The sequence below is a fragment of the Protopterus annectens genome, chromosome 8.part0, assembly GCF_019279795.1.
Source record: "Protopterus annectens isolate FY-2018-M chromosome 8.part0, PAN1.0, whole genome shotgun sequence".
In the NCBI taxonomy this organism is placed as follows: Eukaryota; Metazoa; Chordata; order Ceratodontiformes; family Protopteridae; genus Protopterus; species Protopterus annectens.
In genome coordinates, this window is record NC_056741.1 from 401,045,636 (window position 1) to 401,068,111 (window position 22,476).

General features: G+C 40.9%; 1 protein-coding gene across 1 annotated transcript in view; it reads right to left on the minus strand.

The window, feature by feature from the left end:
• Positions 1-22,476, minus strand: part of TARS2 (threonyl-tRNA synthetase 2, mitochondrial) — a gene marked incomplete in the record, with an annotated part of 833,318 nt that overhangs the window by 801,439 nt on the left and 9,403 nt on the right. The window contains 1 exon segment of the mRNA XM_044079202.1: positions 13,603-13,726. Within this exon segment, the coding sequence (XP_043935137.1) occupies positions 13,603-13,726 (124 nt within the window).

A 22,476-nucleotide genomic window follows, 5' to 3' on the forward strand; every position in this document is an offset into this window, starting at 1 on the left:
TTGAATACCCTACTTATGGAATAACCATACTCTGCAAGTCAATCAATGCAACACATTTAAAGTTACTCCATGGCTGAATGGGTAATCATACATTCCCTTCTGGGTTATGTAGCATAGCAATCCTTGATCAGGCATCTTAAATGAGCTATTTTTCTTGAGCTTAGCTGGCTATACTTCTCAATGGTCTTCTGAATTGCAACACTACTATATATTTATGAATCTGAGCAGAGACTGAAATCTATCCTTTATAAATTTATCAGCCTAAGCAAATTACAAGTTTAGATTTTACTGGTGTTTTGAGAATTTCAATCACATAATGGTTATAAGCAAAATGAGCATTATCCGCATAAAACAATATTTAACAGTTTTAATACAAGAATGGTTAGTTGACAGAATCTGGCAAGTAAGGAATGTAACAGTCTAAGTAACTCAACCCAACCAAAGTAGCAAAATGAATGCTACATGAGCTGATCTTACAACCTCACCTCTTTTCACTTATTTTAGGGACGACTCACCTCTAGGATTGAATACTATGAACAGTCTTAAACCAGTTTTGAAGTTAAAGCAATATGTACTTTAACTGTCTTAAAGTTTTTTATTTTTTATTTAAATTCGGTCTCTGTAATTTTAAATCTTAAAATGGATGAAATATATCATGTGACATTTTACATAATTTCAACTGGATGTCGGAAGCAATTTAAAGGATTACAAATGGCATAGTGTTTTGGAAGCATTGAGAAAGAGTTTCTTTTTTTTTAACTTGAAAGCTTTGCTAAATAAATTACTTACCACAACGGTTAGAATTGTTGTCTTGTGTGTTTATTGCACTTTTCATTTATACTAGGGCTATAGCAGCCACACAGTAATAATTGGTGTGACATCCTCTCTGGGCCAGTAATCAAGAAGTCTGAATCCTTACCACTGACATTGCAGAAGGACGTTCACTTGGAACAAAAATAGATACACACAGTATTTCCAGATGCAGCTCTCTGCATCAAGCACAATTTCCCTTAAGAGCACACAGGGAACACACTTAGACTGGGGTCTGAGTTTTCCTCTCTCTCTCCAGGCCTCCAATAAGACTCCCCACTGGCACAGTTGTAGAATTGTGTCCTCAGCCGAGTGTGCAAGCCCAGTCCTCCACCACTCTCTCTGTGAAACCAGTGCTCTGTGTCCCTGCTCCAAGCAGCTGATACTCGCACTCTGGGATTTGATTTTCACACACACACACACACACACACACACACACACACACACACACACACACACACACACACACCTGGGAAAGGCTGGCGCAGATTTACTAGCTATGCTTCCTTCTGCCCAGACTATAAGATAGTTATTGCCACCAGACACTCCAAAGCCAGCTACTCTAAGGCTCTTACAAGGGTACCAAATTATAATGAGCAAAATTAATACTAATACAAATAGTATTGTTTCAGGAGCAGGTTTCAGGAGCAGCCATATTGTCACCAAAAAGTACAAGTACTCTCAAAGGTTAAAATATTCTCTAAAGGACCAGGCACAATAAAAAGTTTAAAAATATTTAATAATTAATAAAAGAGCATAAAATACTAAACATTTATTTGCAATAAACATAGATGAACAGAGTCACAAAGATACAGAAAAACAGTACTTAACTAATCTCACTATATTTTTCTGACTGATCTAAAAAATTACAATTCCCTGGTTACTTACTAAAAGCAAGGCAAGATGATGTAGCTGAGGGGTCCTTCTTTATCATGTTTCAAAAACAGACTGCTATGAGACTTCAGTCTCATCTAGTATTAAAACATAATTTTAGTCCTGGACAACAGAATGACACACAAATCTGGTCATCTTACGTCTGGTTCCCAAACTACCCCCATTACTAGAAACTGAACCAGAATCTCGCACATATGTGTTACCACACACACAGACAGAACTTTGCTAAAATGTGTTACAGCATCAGGAAGCCATAAAACTACTTCCACTCTTCCAGGGTAGCACTTCACTGCTATGGACAATACAACAAGGATACCTAGTCCTTGTTTTCACAGACATTTTGTCTCTGGCTGCAATCAGAAATGTAAGATATAATCTTTATGGCCTACCAGGAAATTTCATTTCATAATATTTTTCAGTGTTAGCTAGACTGAGGTTAACCTCGTCTCTTCCAGTATCTTCTGTTACAATATATTAATTACCACAATTACAATGCAGTCTGACATATAGGTGTATTTCTTTTTCTGTCCAGCAGAACCCACTGTTGGTATATTTGATTTCTACAGGTGCTTGTGTTAAAAAAAGTTGATATACAAATGATGTATAATTCTTTAAAAATCTCCAGCTAGCTATGCTGGCATATGTTGTACATCCACTGCCCTATGTCTCCTGGCATAGCTTGCAATACCTCACATTGTCACAATTGGTGCCAAATATGTTCACAACATAAAAATATTCTCCAACATTACCTCCCTATCAAGTGTTAATATTATGTGTAATTGCCAAGAAAGGGACAGTGAATGGTTTAGTGAAAATGGTATCAAAGCCGAGACAATGAAAGTGGGAAAGACGAGACTTGGAAAGGTGAAAACATTAGTATAACTGTGATTTGAAGAGCAGTGTCAGTGGCACAACAAGTAGCACGCACTTGCCTATGGTGCTGGAAGACTGTGGGTTCTAATCCCACTCTAAGTACTTGGATTGCTGAAACTGCAGCGTAGCATGTAGGTATGCTGCACTCCTGAGTGTTTCATCCTTTGCACGAGACTTTAAACCCAAGTAATTGGTGGTAGCTCAGGTGGAAGTAAAAGATTCCATGACACCTAGTGAAAAGATCAGAGGAAGGTCCTCAATTCCCTACCTAAATTTCCATTAGAAGTAGAAATACCACCTTGAGTCTCCCCTGTAGAGATGCCACTGCCTAAGTGGAACTAATTAGGTCAACAAAGGAAAAATAAATTATAAATAAAATGAGTTAGACATAGATATGCAGAAGCATTATCTGTCTGAGAAAACAATACAGGTAGCAGATCAGTATGGCGACCTAGTCATCACTACTGAAAGTAAACTGGTCTTTACAACTCACCTAGACAAACGGTATGGAAGTTACTACAACATACGTGTCTTTCTTAAAATTTATTTCCACTAGGGAATCTTCTAGTAAACTTCTCACACCTTCATCTGTAAGGCAATAAACTGTAATACAGTTATGTCCATACATGTCCTGCATAAAAATATAAATAAGGTTGCTAGAAATCATCTATAAATATTTTTACAAGGAACAAAGATAATAAACAAGCACTCATAGAGAAAAACTGAAGAAACTAACCCTAGTCTCTACAGCAACCAAAACTGGTTAATTAAGTCCTCATATGAAAAGCTCATCAAAATTCTGTCATGGATATGACAGTCTCAAACTGCTATCCTAACAGACGGACAAAATAAAGTTGCAGGAAAGAATTTTGCAAGTAAGGGAAAATATTAGTATGGCAGCAGAATTTTATAAAACTAGAACAGAATGACATCATTGATCAAGAAAGCAACTATTTTGTAATTCTTTAAGTATCTACTGTACACATGGAAGAGGTGTCTTCTATTTTTTAACAATCCACTAGAAAGGCTGTTGAAAAGTTCTCTATACGTCCGTGTCTAATTCAAAATTAAATTAAAAAGGCATGAAACAACTTTCTGAATATTTTTTTATGTTTGTTCCACATGATCAGCCATTCGTCTGAAAGTTTAGCTCAGGAGGTTAAAGCTACAAGCTGCCATCAGTGACCCTCAGCCTGTAATCCTGAGTCTGGGTTCTTCGATTTCTACATGAAAGCTGTGTGACTGCAAGTAACCCACTTAGACTGTCCTCCTGGGTTACTCCTGGAAAGGAGCACTTGTGGCCGCTGGGCTTACTCAGGTACAAATAAATAAGCAAACAAGTAAAATAACCATCAGGTTCCCACCCCCTACTCACCCATTTGTTCTTACAGATTTCCTACATCCAAGGACAAGCAAGAAAGGGTGGCAGGGGTTGGAGATGATAACCATCATTTAGCAGAGGTTACAAGACTTTCTGCTGCACCAAACTATCACCATGCCTCCTCCACCTGATTGTCTGGACGGCAAGATGTAGTGCCCACTGCTCTAAGCCACTGTAAGTACATGCTTCAACACAACCACCAGGTTTAACTGAATAGCCATGCATTCCATGGTGGACTTGTGTTGCCAGAATCCCTGATGCAGAAGCTGGACCCTCATGCCTTCCCCAGAAGGTGCTCTACTGTGGTGAAACTCAACCTACACTGTTCACCCCAGAATGGACATGACTGCGTCTTATTATCACTTCTATCTCGCCTTGGTTTATTCCCCCAGTCCCTAGGGGACTAGTCAAACACGGATTTTTCTGGGGATAAAGTCAGGGCCCAAACTTCCTTACTGTTCAAATGGATGAATAAAACCTGTTCTTAGTGTGATTTAAAGAGTTCTTGATATATGAGAAAAAGGTAAGGGGTACAACTTCTGAGAAAGTGAAAACAATAACCACATTTAATCTATATGAACAATCAAAAAACAAAAACTGCAGATGGTCATATACAATAAATATCATTTTGTAAGTGTAACCGCTTTTGACCTTAAAATTATACTGGACTTTCTCAGATACATGTGATCTCTATTTAAAAATGTTTATATATATGTGTGTGTATACATATATATATATATATACACACACACACACACACACACACACACACACACACACACACACACACACACACACACACACACACACATACATACATACATACATACATACATACACGATAGACAATGCTGCCATCTAGTGGACAAAGTTGTAAATGACAGCTTACAGTAAAAACAACCAGCATCACACAAAAATCATCACAGCAGTAAAGTAGAGATTATACAGTTCTAGTACTGTTATACCACCACTGAATCTGGTTTTGGCATCCTTCGAAGCTGCTTGTGAGAACAAGATGAGAGCTTTGTATGGACAGTCCGGTTATTTTAATCTACCGAAAGATTAAATGAAATCACACAAATGACACAAAGAAATGCATTACGTTAGAAAAAAAAAAATACTTTTAATGCCATCTTCAACAGAAACATCGAAACAAACCTCAAAAATTCTGGGCTGGAATAAACAAACTTCTTCACCCAGGTCAAACCACCACTCCAACCCCGTCATCTTCTAACCATAAAACCCCGGAAGAAGTTGCCAATACCTTTAACAGTTTCTTCACAGAGACTATCCAGTCCCTAGCTAGTCAGCTAACTCCCAGTTGCTCTAACTCAACTGCTGCTATACCCACTACCCAACTCTCCTTTAGCTTACAACCAGTACCTACATCACTTATCCATGCCCTAATTAAGAAATTAAAGACAACCATCCTATCTGCTGATCGCTTCCCTGCAGAGTATCTACAAAAAGCTGTAGATGCCATAGCGTACCCCATCTCCATCTTAATCAATGGAATCATATCTGAAGCTACCATCTTCTCCTTATGGAAAATATTCCATGTTATACCACTCCATAAAGGAGGTAGCTCCACTGAACTGTCAAACTTCAGACCCATAGCTATTCTGTCACCGCTGGCTAAAATTATGGAGAAGTGCATCCATAAACAACTCCTGCACTATCTTATCCAGAACAATCTGCTGGCTAGCTTTAAGCATGGCTTTAGGCCATTCCATAGTACTACCTCAGCCCTCCTCTCCTTCTCTAACATCATAAACCATAACCGAAATAATAATAAACTATCCTCAGCCCTCTCTTTCTTGATCTCTCCAAGGCCTTTGACTTGGTTAACCACCACCAAACACTCATCCATACTTTGAAGGCCTTCTCCTTAGATAACTATCCTCTCCAATGGTTTCAATCCTACCTCAGTGGCAGGCAACAGGCCATCCTATGGCAGGACAAACTATCTTCCCTTCTACCCATCACCCTAGGTGTCCCCCAGGGCTCTACACTAGGACCCCTTCTTTTCTCTATCTTTATTAATGACCTCCACTCTGTCCTCCCAGATGCAACCTGCCTTCAATATGCAGATCACTCCACTTTAATCTGCTCAGCCACCTCCCAGACAAAACTAATGACATTGTCCCAGAATACATTTAACACTGTTGAAAATTGGCTCTTTAATCATCATCTGATATTAAACCCTAACAAAACAAAGATGCTACTTTTCCCCCACTAGTAGGTCCTCATCACTATTCTTTACCATTAAATCTAATAATGGCACCATTATCTCCCCAGAAGCCCAAACTAAACTCTTAGGTGTTATAGTAGATATTAACCTTAAATTTGATATGCATGTCAACCAAACTATCAAAACCATTAATAAAAAACTTGGCTCCCTTTATTAGATTAAACCTTTTCTTACTCCACTTGCTAGAACTGCTACTGCCCGTTCCCATCTACTCTCTACCCTTCTATATGCCTCCCCTTTATTCACCAATTTGAACAAATCTGACCTTAGCAAGCTCTCTAGCTGCTATAACCACATTGCTAGATTTGCCACAGGCAAGGCATTTAGGACACACCACTGTCATAAACTAAATCTTCTAGGGTGGCTTGAATTACCTAGCCTACTTCAATACAACCAGCTTATAGTGGCATATAAAGTACTCAACCAACCTAAAAATACACCTGCACTTAAAAACATCATTAGCTGCTATAGTAATCTCAGGCCACTTTGCTCAGCTAACGGACTGCTAGTTCAAACATTTAAAACCAATAACTCAACTGGGGACTCCCTGTTTGCCAAATCTGTCGACAGAACCTGGAACTTCCTTCCAGCCGACCTTACTCTAGTATCCTCAACTAACTCAATTCACAAAAAGTCTCAGACAACATTTTAAGCACACTGGTGATGTCCTTGTTCTAATCCTGACAAGCTCCTTTCTATAATTGTGTGCCAAACAGTACTTTATGCTACATACAAACTGTGCCATAATTGTTAGTCTAAATACTTATATAAGTTAATAATGATCATTTGTCTAACTTGCTTGACTGAACAGAGTCCGTAAACTGTTGGTAACATGTATTGATATTATGATTTTTCCTGTATTATTTTTTCTGTTTGTTGTGTTTAGAGCTTTTCTCCCCGGGCCTCCACTGAAAATGGACATGTATCCAGTCAGACTAAACCGGTCAACAAATGTAAAATAAATAAATAAAATAAATAGTTAAGGAACTGTCTTCTGACTGGTCAATCAGGATTATGAAACAAGAAATGTGTGGGGGAACAGTGGTGAAGGACTGCCATCTATATTCACAAAAAGTGTTACAATTCCTGCATGACGGAGATTTTTTCCTCAATGTTAATATGAATGAGATTAACTGGGCATATATACAGATTGATTATTGGCTGGAGGATCTTGGTACTAATTCTGGCATAAACCTCCACCACTTCTGAGTACCTTAGAGTGGTGAAGCCAACAATTCCAAACATATTTGGCATACCAAAAGTGCATAAATCAGTTGCCAATATACAGTCCTATAGTAGCAGCACAAGGGTCAAAAACTGAACCACTAGTAAAATTTGTAGATCATGTCTTGAAATATTTTTATGACAAAAAACATGCTTTGAAAGACACCTGGCATTTTTTTTAGATATGTTGCACCAAGTGTCTTTGAATGACAAAGTAGCATTTTTGACTGCGATGTTAAAAACCTACTCGGTCATTCCCCACAATCAAGGCTTACAATGGTTACGGGAAGCTCTAATTAGTGGTTCAAAATTAACCACACAAATTACCATTATGGTTGTTGAAGCTATGGACTTGGTTTTGAGTTACAATTTCATATATTTTGAAGTAAACTATTTCAAGCAGATAAGGGGTGTAGCCATGGGGGCATCAGCAGCCCATGTATTTGCTAACTTTATTTTGTGGTGGTGCTGAAGAACATCTTGCCATGTAACTGGACCTTGTATATTAAAGCACAAGGGCTGGATGGAAACTGAGGCAGAATCCCACTGTGGTTTACAAGAATGGTGTTAACCTAAAGGGCACCTTTAAAAAAGGTTTCCATAGAGCAAATGGAAGGAACACATGGCTGCAAAAGATATGTTTAAATGTGCAGCATGCAGCCAATGTAGATTCCTACCGGAGGGATCCAGTTTCACTATGCATCTGGGGGTGGCATGCATGCCACTAGGAGCAGCAGCAGCACTAGGGGTGTGCATCTGGGGGTGGCATGAATACCACCAGGAGCAGCAGCACTAGGGTTGTGCGTCGGGGGTGGCATGCATACCACCAGGAGCAGCAGCACTAGGGGTGTGCGCCTGGTGCCATGCATTCATCTCACCAAACCATGAACAAGGCAGGCTTCCTCACAGGATGCACATGCATGGGAAGTTGCATAGTGGCCCCACAGTGATTTGGGTTGTATCTCACCTATCCAAGGGAAGGCCTAGAGACGTAAAGAAAAAAAATGGTCTGACTGTCTGGATACTGGTGGAGACGGAGGCAACCAATGGGGCTGCCTGAATGATGACCCCTCTAGACAGCTTACAAGCCAGATCTGCGACATTGCATAAGCCTACTGGGGAGGGTCAGTGGAAATAGGTGGCAGACACCAGTACATTCATCCTGCTAGAAGGAGGCTGCCAATCCCACTACATGACATGCACCCAGCATAGCATATAGCAGTCTATGTATACACTGTAAGCATTTCATTTATACACAGTAGATGACACTTGACTTAGGCAGCAAACATGAGACACTGAGGCAGTGTTGTCAGATTCCACTCTGTTCACGCTGCTGCAAGGGGTAACATGAGATAATTACCCGTTTAAAAAACCCCGACAGCTGCCTGGACAACAGCTTCCCAATGCTGTCTTACTCACGGGAAACAAATGGGCCAGAAAGGCTCATCCAGAGAAAGAAGCACTTTGCTGTGAAGGAGTTGTTTGCTCTTTTTTGTATTTTTGTATTGCCTTATTTTTTTCTTTATTTTGAATTTGTTTTTTTTTTTTTTTGTTGTTTGTTTTCTTTTTGCATTTAACAGAGCATATTAAAACTATAAAAGAGACCACAGCTCTTCTTTTCCCTCTTTCTCTGAATTTTCCCTCTTCCCTTGTTAAGTTAGTGTGTTGTCTCTCTATCCTTCTTAGTTGTCTTATCTTTATTCTTTATGATAATCCATCTCTCTATCTTCTCTACTTTCACTGGCTTATATGTGAGTAATCACAAACAGAAATCCCACCCACCCACCCCTTCAATTATTTATTGGCTATCCTACAGTATTAGTATTACCAAAATACAAAAAACAAAAGTAACTTTCAGTCCATCTTTGTGTTTTAAAAATATAAACTCCACCACTAAACCAACTTTTAAAACAGGTAAAACTCAAGTTACCTACTTTCATATCTAACTTCTAGTGCAGTACCTGCAGAGTGCATTCTTTTCAATCTTACCTTTAAGCATCCCTGTTACTAGCTCTCTTTTTTCTCTTTTAATGCTAGTCCTTCTAGCATGTCGTCTCCTCTCAGCCAGTGGTGGAATCCTGGTGATGCTGGCAATGTTACACAATTGCCCAATTGTACACAAATTGGCCTCCTCCTCCACCCACCAAATAAATACATGCGAGAGATGCACATACCATGGGAACTGAGGACTCAAGCCAGGCTGAGTAAGGGCATAGGTGAGGAGGAGAGGAGGAGGAGAACACACACTATAGACCCAGTCTCACATAGACACAATACCACCACCTCAAATCATACACACACACACACACACACAGCTACGGCTCTGGCTGAAACCTCTACAAAAAAACAAACAGAAGAAGCCACCACCCCCAAACAACCAACCACCACCAGACACACAACACCTGCAACACAGACTCCTCACAGTCAGAAGTGTCAAAACAGTCACAGCCCCTTGCCAAACACAATGCCAGACACACTAGTCATTGGTGACCTGAACTCCATAGTCAGACACCCCCGGCCCCCACCAGGACTGAGTAAGGAGAAGGTCACAGTAAGCTGCCTGTCGGCTACTAATGAAAAGAGAGATTGAGGAGCTCTCTGATTATGTAGCCCCAGGCAGGTATGACCCTGACCTTGCAGTATCCTACCTTCCAAGAAGAATGCCACAATATACAGAAGATAGATCAGCTTCCTTTAACAATTGGCTTTAAACTCTGGTCATTCAAAGGGATCAATGTCTGTCTGCCTGGGATGACATGCTGTAATGCACAGAAGTCTAAATCTCAAAACACTCCTCTTCGAGGCCCTTCTTCTCAGTATGGAGAACATCGATGTTTGCAAGTGACAGAAACCTGGGTTCAAGGCCTGAGAGCACCCCCCAGCATTATCAGGTTTTACCTCTTATCATGTAGTACTTGATCCACAGAGGAGTTTAATGACTTTAAAAATATGAGGATGCTGATTTTTGTGGCACTCGGAATGCAGATCCAAAGCTATTGACTTGGGATGCTTTCATAATAACAGTTCATCGGATCTGGCTGCCGTCTAAAACAGTTTGGCAAGCCAACCATAGCATTGACAGTCTCATCAGCTTACCTGTTATCCCATAGCGCATGCCACAAGAGTTCGTAAACTATCCCACTCGGAAAACATCAGCCTCAAAATTGCTGGCGAATGTCAGAGGCTAAGCCTGTCAGGCTTGGTGTCAGACTGTCACAAGGTCTGAGTTCCACCTCAGAGTGGCGCACTACAGGGTTGTCAGCTTGTAGCCTACTTTATGTTATTGACAAAGTTTATTCTTGTCTGGGCAACCGGGCTAGAGTTTGCAGATGACAGCAAACTGAACACAGTACAAAAATTGAAAAAACACTACAACACAGGATAACTGGTGAAGGAGCAGAAGACACAAAGTTAAACGCCAAAAATGGCCCAAAGTTAAATGATAAAAATTGCAGAGCATACCCTTCAACCAAAAAGAAAAAAAAATGCATAGTTAGCCCCTTCAATCCAAGGAAACCCCTAGGCTACTGCAAATAGGTGGCAATCCACTGAGTACAGAAGAAGTTATCAGTTACCCCTGACCTTGCTACTGTAGTTAGTATCATTTCTACATTCTCCCATGTATCTAGGGAGGAAGATCTTCATTGCCCATCTTATCATGAAGAGGTCTATCTCTCCTCACTCATCACACATCTCCCTATACTCATGGACCCGGACACCCAATCGGAAGAATACGGACCCCCATTCGAATGTGTAAGGATAAAGGGTCTCAGCAGCAGCAGGAAAAGGTCTCAAACATCTGTCCTATGCCTCTAAAGCTGAAGAATCAGCTTAGCTCTATTTCTATTCCTTTTGCCTACTCCACAAGGCCATCTCACTCTTAAGTAGCCATGGCCAAACTTACATACCCTCAAATGCCATATACCTCTCACCTCAAAAAAAACAGTCTTCCTAGACAGAAAAGGCCAGGAGACTTAAAGCACCACACTGCGAATTTGAGGAGGGATAGAGATATATTAATAGGACCAAAGACTTGTAAAATAAAAATAAAATCCATATAAATGAGAGGTGGCCTATGCGGAGTTCTTCTTGTTCAGAAATCTTGACCAATGGATGGGAGATGACCCCCAGATGGAGATTACCTGTTAATGCTCAGTTGTGTCTCAACAGAGGCACAGCACAGCAAAATGGGTATAATTCCCCCCCATAAGGGGTGTAAGCCACAAAAAACTGGGCATTAAGCCTGTAAATGCCCTCGGGCAGATAGCCTAGTATGAACCTATGAACCTATCAAGTAATGAGAAGTCTGATGCTCATCAGGCAATAAGAGGAGAAACACCTGAAAAAAGAAACTGGAGCTCAGTTGTTTTTTTCCATTATAATTCAGCATGAACGCAACATAGCGAATACATTGTTGCAAGGATTCAGCTATTAACAAGCTTTGATATAGAAATAACACTACAAAAGTATATTCTAGAAACAGCATACTGTCCAATCAGTAATTAAAGCAATATATTTTTTATTTTTTAAACAGAAAATGATACCATCAAATGAGTAAACACGAAGTGTATGCACTTAATTCTACAGTTTTTCAAATCAATTTTAATCGTCAAAGAATTAATGGTATCTGAATGATCAGAAAAATGGTTTTCAACTGAATGCTGGTAGATCAGAAATACAGAAATATTGACAAAAACTTTCTAATCATAGTATCATAGGAGGTTACTAGGCTAATGACCCTACAGCCTTTTTAAGCCGAAAGTAGCTATAAGCTGCCTCTGTCCATATGGGACAGAAATGACAAGCCAGGAGTCAATTTGCAACCAAGCTTAGGGAAGAGCTCTTCTTCATATGAATGGGAAGTCTGCTCCAGAGATGGGGTTATCTCAGAGACACACATACCTGTCCCTCCAACGTGTACTGGGAAATTCTAGAGCTGTTTGTTTTGCAAATGTGTAGTAGACCCATCAGGGTTGGATCAGAGAATGCTTTGTGTTTAGGCATAGACTGCTCCTCACTGTAGGAGAAAAAGTACAGAGAAAGGGCTTTAAGGCAGTCCACGTAGGGCATGTTATTTTTCACCCTTTTCTAGAAGAGGCAAGTAAAACTGAGTCCTTGATTTAGTGTCTGAATGAATAAAAATCCAGGAGCTGCTCAGAAGTAAACATGAGCTCTGTGCCTTTGCCTGCCTGTGGTTATCAGAATGTTTATATGATGACATTTGACACTTAGATCTTTAAGTCTTCAAGTAGTCTGACTAGTAAACTCGTTTTAGTAAAATGTTCATATCCACCCTACAACAAAAATTACTTCTCAACGTTCTTCAAAATTGTAGACAATGAGGCTCTCATTAATGTGTATAGACAAATAATTGGTTTACTGAACCTCAAAGTAAATTAACAAGTGCTATTTCTTCTAAAGGACTAAAGCAAAATTGCAAAGCTGCCATACAATCAACCGTTGCTGAACCAGATATCCATTAAGATTAAGTAAATAACTTAAATAACTTTCCTTTACTCTTTAATAACTGCTTTATCTTACTCAGGAACACAGGCAGCCTGTCTTAGCAAACAGCAGGCATAAAGCAAGAGAACTAATCCTGGATGGGCTGCCAGTCCTTTGCAGAACGCATGCATATGTTTACTCACACACCACACCTATACCTACGGACAATTTAGAGAATCGCCACTTAACCCAACAGCATGGCTTTCGATGTGGGAGAAAAAGAGAGTATCAGGCAAAAACCACCACAGACGGCTATGAAATATAGACTCCGCACAGAAGGTGCTCCAATCATTAACGAACTGGAGAATGAAAATCTGTGACATGGCAGTCCTAACCACCATACTGCAATGCCACTCGCATCAACTGCTTGCAAAGTTATACTCATTATTTCTGCTGGTTTGCTACACAGTGCTTTGCAAGTGCCATGGATTACTTTTACACTAGTATTATGAATAGATACAAGTTGCAAAACAGGAAAGGTAACAGGCGATTAAAATAATTTCTGTGACCACTGCTGTAATAAACATTCATGCCTTTATGTGTCCTAAAAGATAACACAAGAATCTAGGAATTTTATAGCTCAGAATTACTCACTTCTGACAAGATGCTGTACACTTGATAAATAAATATACAAACTATATACACATCTGAAGTTTTGGTTCACCTCTTTTCCTCCTGGGCTGTCAAATTTTAATAATTCCAGGTTTGAATCTTCTTCAAGTGGTCGGTTAAGGTCCCAGAGGATTCCATTCACACGAGCAACAACTGCACTTGTCATCAGTTCTTGGCTGTCCAATGGTATGCAAACAAAAACAAAACAGAAACAAATTAGCCAAGGTGCATTACTTAGTAACGTAAAGAATGCTAACTTTTTTGCTGTCATTCCAAAGCTAGACTTGGCTAAAGTATTAAAAAGCCAAAAAGATAAGCAAGTATAAATGCATAATTCTAGACAATGTAACACATATATGCAGCTGTTAAAACATTTAGACTAGAACCCCACCTCCTAAGTCTAGTTTTTATTGAATTTAACATACTGTCTCTTACACAAATGATAAATCCCAAACATGTTTCCATGAACTAAACCAGGTGTTAACTGCACCTGTTATCAAGTGTACTGTATTGGGGGAGGGGTGTGCCAAACTACCAATCAGCCATAAAGGGGAAGGCTGGTGCAACAAAAGTGAAGGTAAAAATGTAATTTACTGTTGCTGAAGTAATAAATTATCAGTAGCACTAAAACAATGGCTTTAAAAGTGCATCTGTTACTATACTGATACTTGGTTGGTTTTCAAGTCATATTTTTTCCAAATGAAAACATACCAAAAAAAAAATCATCATCTTGCTCTGTACAATGTCACCATTGAGCCATCTCTTAAGTCTGTTCTACCAACATGCAGCTTCATTTGCTCTAATGCTGATTTTCTGTTAGCAGTTATGTTAAATCACCTTGTCTTCTGTCATTACATTTATTTTTACAGCAATTTCTAAATTACATCATACATTAAAAATGTACTAAATCACAAAAAGACACGTGTATTAGCCCCAGCCTGTAGGTAAAGTTATAAACAAAAAATAAAAATGTTAGACTTAAACCTCAGCTAGCAATCCGCCACAAAAGATACTAGTATTAGGCAAAATTAAACCTCAACTAACAGTCAGCCATAAAACAGGACCAGCAGTAGGTGCTAAGTAAAGAGACTAAACGTATCAAACAATTACCAGTATACACACAATTAGTGCATGGCTTGAGTCACTTCTCTGCAGTTAGGAGAATTAGGATATACACAAAGTGCCATGACTACCACATGGAATTATCATCTGAAAGTGGAACAAATTTGTTAGACTTAAACCTCAGCTCACAGCAAATCACCCAGCTCCCTGATTCTTCAAAAGATACTGGTATTAGGCAAAATTAAACCTCAACTAACAGTCAGCCATAAAACAGGACCAGCAGTAGATGCTCAAACAGTAATCTGAAACTCAGGCACATATCAAACAATTCAAACAGTAATCTGAAAATTAGGCATGCACCTGATTCTTCTCTGCAGTTATCTGAAACTCAGGCATGCACCTGATTCTTCAAAGTGCCATGACTGAAACTCAGGCACGCACCTGATTCTTCAAACAGTAATCTGAAACGCAGGCACGCACCTGATTCTTCAAACAGTAATCTGAAACTCAGGCATGCACCTGATTCTTCAAACAGCAATCTGAAACTCAGGCATGCAGCTGATTCTTCAAACAGTAATCTGAAACTCAGGCATGCATCTGATTCTTCAAACAGTAATCTGAAACTCAGGCATGCACCTGATTCTTCAAACAGTAATCTGAAACTCAGGCATGCACCTGATTCTTCAAACAGTAATCTGAAACTCAGGCATGCACCTGATTCTTCAAACAGTAATCTGAAACTCAGGCATGCACCTGATTCTTCAAACAGTAATCTGAAACTCAGGCATGCACCTGATTCTTCAAACAGTAATCTGAAACTCAGGCATGCACCTGATTCTTCAAACAGTAATCTGAAACTCAGGCATGCACCTGATTCTTCAAACAGTAATCTGAAACTCAGGCATGCACCTGATTCTTCAAACAGTAATCTGAAACTCAGGCATGCACCTGATTCTTCAAACAGTAATCTGAAACTCAGGCATGCACCTGATTCTTCAAACAGTAATCTGAAACTCAGGCATGCACCTGATTCTTCAAACAGTAATCTGAAACTCAGGCATGCACCTGATTCTTCAAACAGTAATCTGAAACTCAGGCATGCACCTGATTCTTCAAACAGTAATCTGAAACTCAGGCATGCACCTGATTCTTCAAACAGTAATCTGAAACTCAGGCATGCACCCGATTCTTCAAACAGTAATCTGAAACTCAGGCATGCACCTGATTCTTCAAACAGTAATCTGAAACTCAGGCATGCACCTGATTCTTCAAACAGTAATCTGAAACTCAGGCATGCACCTGATTCTTCAAACAGTAATCTGAAACTCAGTCATGCACCCGATTCTTCAAACCGTAATCTGAAACTCAGGCATGCACCTGATTCTTCAAACAGTAATCTGAAACTCAGGCATGCACCTGATTCTTCAAACAGTGATCTGAAACTCAGGCATGCACCTGATTCTTCAAACAGTAATATGAAACTCAGGCATGCACTGGCATACCTTTGGCACACAATCAAAAGCTTTCTGACTGCTGGACTGACAATAAAAAATAGTTTATGTTGATAATGTATATGCTTCCTAGTCCATGCAAGCTGCAACAAAGAACTCTTGACTAGTTACAAAACCAGGGACTGAAATCACTGCTTTCAACTTTTTCACAAGTAAAGCAAAAAGTATGAAAATTAATCATGTATGTATAAATGACCTTTATATGCAAACCCACTGTACAGTGTCTCACTACAACAGGTAACCAGATTTTTACAACTCCACAACAATTCCACCCCCCTCAACTCCTCTCATGGAGGCCTACAACCTGCAAATTCGTTGAATGCAGCTTACTGTCCAAAACCATTACACAAAGACACAACAAATCTGCCTTTAACCTGAAACACACTGCAGCTGTCTTTAAACTTTCTTCTTTTTCACCTCCTTTGCTACCACTGTTTAAAGACCTGTGCTGGGCTTCCTTCAAAGACTGCTCTTAGTCCAGTTTTGAATCTAATTTTCTGCAAAGCAATCATGGCATCCTAAGAAAGCTTCATTTTCACACACAGTGTCACATGCTTTGTAACAACTATATTAAAACGTTTACCTTGGTTTGTAGCCAATCCTGACATCAAACAATACTATTTATTTATTTTATAAGAGGTTCTCCCGTTCGATTCTCGGCTGGAGCGCCTTCTGTGTAGAGTCTGCATGCCCTCCCTGCGGTCAAGTGACAAAGACATGCCGGTAGGTGCGTGCGTGAATGGGTATGCCTTCTTTGAAGGTTGGGCATCGGGCTGGCAACTCGGCACCGTAAAAATCTACTGCCAATCATTAGCGGACTGGAGTTCCACTGTGGCGACCTCTAACAGGGAAAAGCCGAAAGACATTACTTTTATTTGCAGTTTAACTAAATTCAAACCAGGGATGATACCAATCAGTTTCAAGTGAAATTGCCAAAAATTAAAAAACTTTGCAAAATTCTTGAAAAAAAACATCCACCCAATCTGCTGAGAAAAATTATGTCCCCTGTAGCACAACTACATTTCCTGATAAAGTGGTTTCTGGCCTAGAAATTGCAGTTTATTGGCTGTTTGAGCACTTTTTTCCATCTCTTCAACTTTCTGGTTTAAAAGCCCGTGTTTGTGCTTTTCCTGCCTTTCCTGTAACTAGTCTAGTCCAGATACAGATTTGCTGTATCCAGGAATGTATGTAATCTTCTGAGCCCCCCCCCCCCAAGACTTTCTGTTTTGGAGGGAAGCCTTCTAGCTTATCAGTGGGAGTGGTAAGCATTAGGTTTCTTATCTACCACAAGAGGAATGGTTTCTGTCCCAGAATTTGTACTTTATTGGCCGCTTGGGCAGTTTTTCCATCTCTTTCAACTTTCTGGTTTAAAAGCCTGTGTTGCACTTGTTGCCTGCCTTTCCTGTAACTAGTCTAGTTCAGATACAGATTTGCTGTATCCAGGACTGTTTGTAAGCTTCTGAGAAGTGCCAAAGTCTGCTCTTCAAATTTTTCCCTTAGAACTGCTAGTTCTCTCCTCTCCTGCACTTTTATTAGTCTAGCACTTTACCATACCAGACTTCTTGTAGCAATTACTGTAGCACACAAAAGTGCTACCAGCACTAAAAGTTCTACAAGGAAACAGCTCCAGTACTTATTATTAATCTCCACCCCTCCAGGCATGTCTAATGGTCAGTTCCCTGTGCTTTCTCCTATTAACCTGGTGAACTTGGGCATCCTGAGGCAATGTAGCAACTGCCTCATGTACACCGACAACTCTCTCCTCTTACCTCCCAACACACAGACTTGCGAGAAATGCACTTATATATCCAAACTGGAAGCCACACACTCTCCAGCCAAGACCAGAATAGCTGGTCAAGTGGAGAAGGTCAACACTTGCACTACACCACATGGAACACATAGCCCTCCAAAACACACACCAGCACTGCCTTCACATAAAAACACAAACCACACACCCACCTTCGCGGAGGCTCTCAATAAAAATCTACCCAGACAGCAGAGACCTCAAAGGCAGAAACACACTAGACAACCACAACACAACACTAATCACAAGACACATAACTCTCCTAAACAGTGTGCCACTCAACCAAAGTCCATAAGGCAAAACAGCATGCCCAGCACACTAGTCATATGTGACTCGATAGTGAGGCACACTGATGTCCCACTCACGAGGTGGAATAAGGAGAAAGCTACAGTCAGCTGCCTGTCAGGTGTCAGGATCTGCCATATAACACATGGACTCAGTTCCCTCAACAACAGGTACAAATATGACTCTGTCATTGTACATGTGGGTGTGAATGACCTGAGACGTACCTCCCTGGACTACATGAAAAGAGACATGGAGGAGCTCTCGATTATGTAGCCCAAGCAGGTACAACCCTAGCCCTGAGCAGCATCCTACCATCACCCAGAATGATACCACAGTACAAGCAGAAAATGATTGATTTTAACAATTGGTTAAGTTTCTGGTGAAATTTTAAGGGGATCCAGTATCTGTCTGCCTTGGATGACATGACTAACAGACCTCAATGCTTTTCTAGAGATGGCCTGCGTCTGTCACCCCTGGGCTTCCAGATACTGACCAAGGCTCTTGCTACCCCTATAGTGCCTTTTTTAGGCGGTGTTCCAAAGACCAAATTACTACTGTAACAGCTACAAACAAATGCAATCTGAGGGTCATGCTGCTCAACGCTAGAAGTCTAAATCTCAAAATGCACTTGCTCAAAGCACTCCTTAAAATCGAGAACATTGACATTTGTGCTGTAACAGTGACCTGGTTCAAGGCAGCAGAAAGCACCCCTGCACTACCAGGCTATAACTCATTCCACACCTTTCGGCCCCAGAACTTGGATTGAAGCTCCAAAGGTGGTGGTGTTTCCATATTCATAAAGGATGTGCACACCTCCAGACAGGTAGACCAACATAATGCATCAGAGATACTTCAGGTGCAGCTAATATTGAGTAAGACAGTGATTCAGGTCGTAACCTGTTATAGGTCCCCAACCATGTCCCAAGTCACTCACTCCACGTTCTTAACCACCCTGGAGAATATTAGGGTCCAACCTAACACTCTGATCCTGGGCGACTTCAACTACCCCTTCATTAACTGGGAAAACTACTCATGTACCAATACACTTGCCCAACGTTTCCTGGAATTCATTAATTCCAATGCCCTGGACCAGCTCGTTCTTACCCCCACTAGAGGTAGCAACATCCTTCACCTGGTCATTACTAACATGAGCGACCATTGCTCTACACTGGTAGTCAAACTCCTCCCTGGTTAGATCCGACCACAAACTACTCACCTTGGAAATCCACATCCCTCCCACCCCCCCGCAAAGGTAATCACCATGAAAAACTTCTCCAAAGCTAACTTTGGGTCCATAAGAACAGAGGTGGCTAACTTCACAGCACCCATGCAAATGGAGAATAATTGCATGACCGCCGAATCATACACCAATGCACTGTACGAACACGTACACAAATGCATTGATCTCGCCATACTCAATAGAACCAAGACGCTGTCCTCCAAAAAAAGGAAGCCAATCTAGTGGTCCCCCTGCCATTAACAAACTCTAGAACAGAAAGAGGAAACTGATGCGGAATAAAGTGAAGTCCCAAGACTGGAAAAACTCCCTTATCAGCCTCAACAAAAAGTTGAGATCCCTCATCAAATCCTCTAAAGCTAGCTATGAAAACAGAATTGCAGCAGATAGTAAAGACAACCACAAGGCCTTCTGCAGTTATGTAAAGAACCTCCAAGGCAATACCCAGATTTGCTCTGAGCTACTGCACAATGGTACTTCCTATACCGAGCCAACAGATAATGCCAATATACTGGCCGACAGATTCAGTGCCAACTTTACCCCTCTCTACCCCCCAAAGGACCATCACAATACCAGTAGATTGCAAGGCAACCCAGTATTACTGCTGCACAGGTTAAAATAGCACTGTCCAAGGCCAACAATACAGCTTCTGTGGGACCTGACAATATCCCTGGCTGTGTTCTACATGAACCACAGAGTGAACTGGCACCTCATCTGTCTGCCCTGTTCAACCACAGCCTCACCTCAGGCTTTGTCCCTACCGAATGGCGCACTGCTATAGTCATCCCACTCAACAAAGGAGGAGAGGCTACACACCCTGGGAACTATCGCCCCATTAGCTTGACAAGTCTGATATGCAAAGCTACGGAATGCATCATCATGGACCTAATAAACAAGGATATAGGGAATCTCCAAACTTTGGATCCCACAAAGTTTGGTTTTGTGAAGTGTAAATCATGCCTGCTCAACTTGGTCGACTTCTTTGAGTCAGTCACCAGAGCTGTGGATGAAGGCAAGGTGGTTCATACAGCCTGCCTGGATCTGGCCAAGGCCTTTGATACCATTCTCCACTCAGGAGTCAGAAAAACTCACTAAGCTAGGCATCAACCCCTATATCAATAGGTGGGTTGCAAACTGGCTCACAGACAGAACACACAGTGTGAAAGTAGCTGACTCCAACTCAGACTGCCGACCAGTCACAAGTGGAGACTCACAGGTATCGGTCCTGCGTCCTCTCCTGTTTGGTATCTACTTCTCAGAGGTCCAGGCCAACATGAAGGGGACTCTGGCTGACAAAGTTCACAGATGATTGCAGGTTGGGAGCCATTATTAACTCCCCAAGTGATGTTGACATCCTACAGAAAGGCCTCACTGAGACCACCGACTGGTGTCAGAACCATGGCCTTAAGCTCAGTGCCAAACAATGTGTCTTCATCCCCTTTGGGAAAAACCCAGTTCTCATGAACTACCACATCGATGGTAGTCCACTGAACACAAAAGGCATTACAAGAAATCTGGGAACACAGGTTAAAAGCAACCTCTCTTTTGACCACCATACTGCCACTGTGGTCAGAAAGTCCTTCTATGTGGCACATCTCATTACTCAGGGTTTTGCATTCAGGGAGAAAGAGGTCATTGTCTCCCTCTACTCTTCCCTCATTAGGCCAATCATCGAGTACAATGCCCCATTTGGCATGCACCTCACTAGACACCTGCAACAACTGGAGAGGCCGCAAAAGTACCTCACAAAGAGGATCCTAGGCCTTAAACACTTGTCCTATATGTACAGACATATTGCCTACTTAGAGATGATCTCTGCTTGACTTACAAAACCATGTCTTACCTAGCTCTGTTAGAAATGCTACATCTAAAGAAATCCCAGTCCCTCCGCACCACATGCTCCAGAGACCTCAACCTCATTACCACAATCAACAGAACTTGCTGGAGGGGCAGGTTCATAACCAGAGACTGCCCATGCAATGGAATAGACTTCCCATACATGACAAACAGAGCATCTCACTGGGCCTCTTCAGGAGAAATCTTGATGAGTGGATGAGGAATAGAAAATTAACCCCGGGGATCACTCCAGTGACTCTACTCAACACAGAAACTGGAAACTAAGGTCGGGTGGCACAATGTTAGGGTAATCCTATGGGCTAGGCTTATAAAGGCTTCAGGGCCATTAGCCTAGTACACACCTATGAACCTATGATACTTCTATACAAGTGCAGGTACCTTCCAATCAAAAAGGAAAACAGTCAGCTCTGTTTTTTTAAATACAATGGCAAACTATTAAATCTGCTGGAAAAAATAGTCTCCTGGTTGACTTATAACTTACAGAAGGGTAACTGCATGGAACAAACACAGACACACACACACACACACACACACACACACACACACAAAATTACCCACATCCATAAGCAGGGAGACAGCACCAATTAAAGACCCACATGATGTGAGCACAACGAATGATATTTGTTGGACTGTGTCACTTATCAGTGAGCAGCAATATGATGAACCAGACTGTTAGCCTGAATCTGTTTGATTAATGTTAACAACCTGTCCCAATGTTTTGCAACATCAGACTTAGCTGTATTAGTTTAAGGGTAAAGGGGGGCTAGCCCCACATAGATAAACAAGGTCAATTCATGCTCACGTGACTGAATGCGATTATCCAATCATGGCTCACTGAAACATGTGTCAAATTACTTTTACCACATCGATCAAGACACTTCCTAAGTTTTTCTTAAATATGCATCTTACTAGCAAACTACAGTAATAAGTTGTAGATTCACCTTCTTACATAAAAGTGGTGTGAAGGATTTTACACACCAGTTTCTTAAACAAGTCATGGACATTCAGAATTGCCAATTAGCTGAAACACCTAATGTTCATACGGATCATTTGCATTTATCCCATGTGCCTCTGATACAAGAGATTTGGGAGGTCACTCAATGGAAGTTCTAGCTTTGCTGGAGTTTTCATTTTGTTTTTACTGATTGGTTTTTCAGTGACCTTCTTACT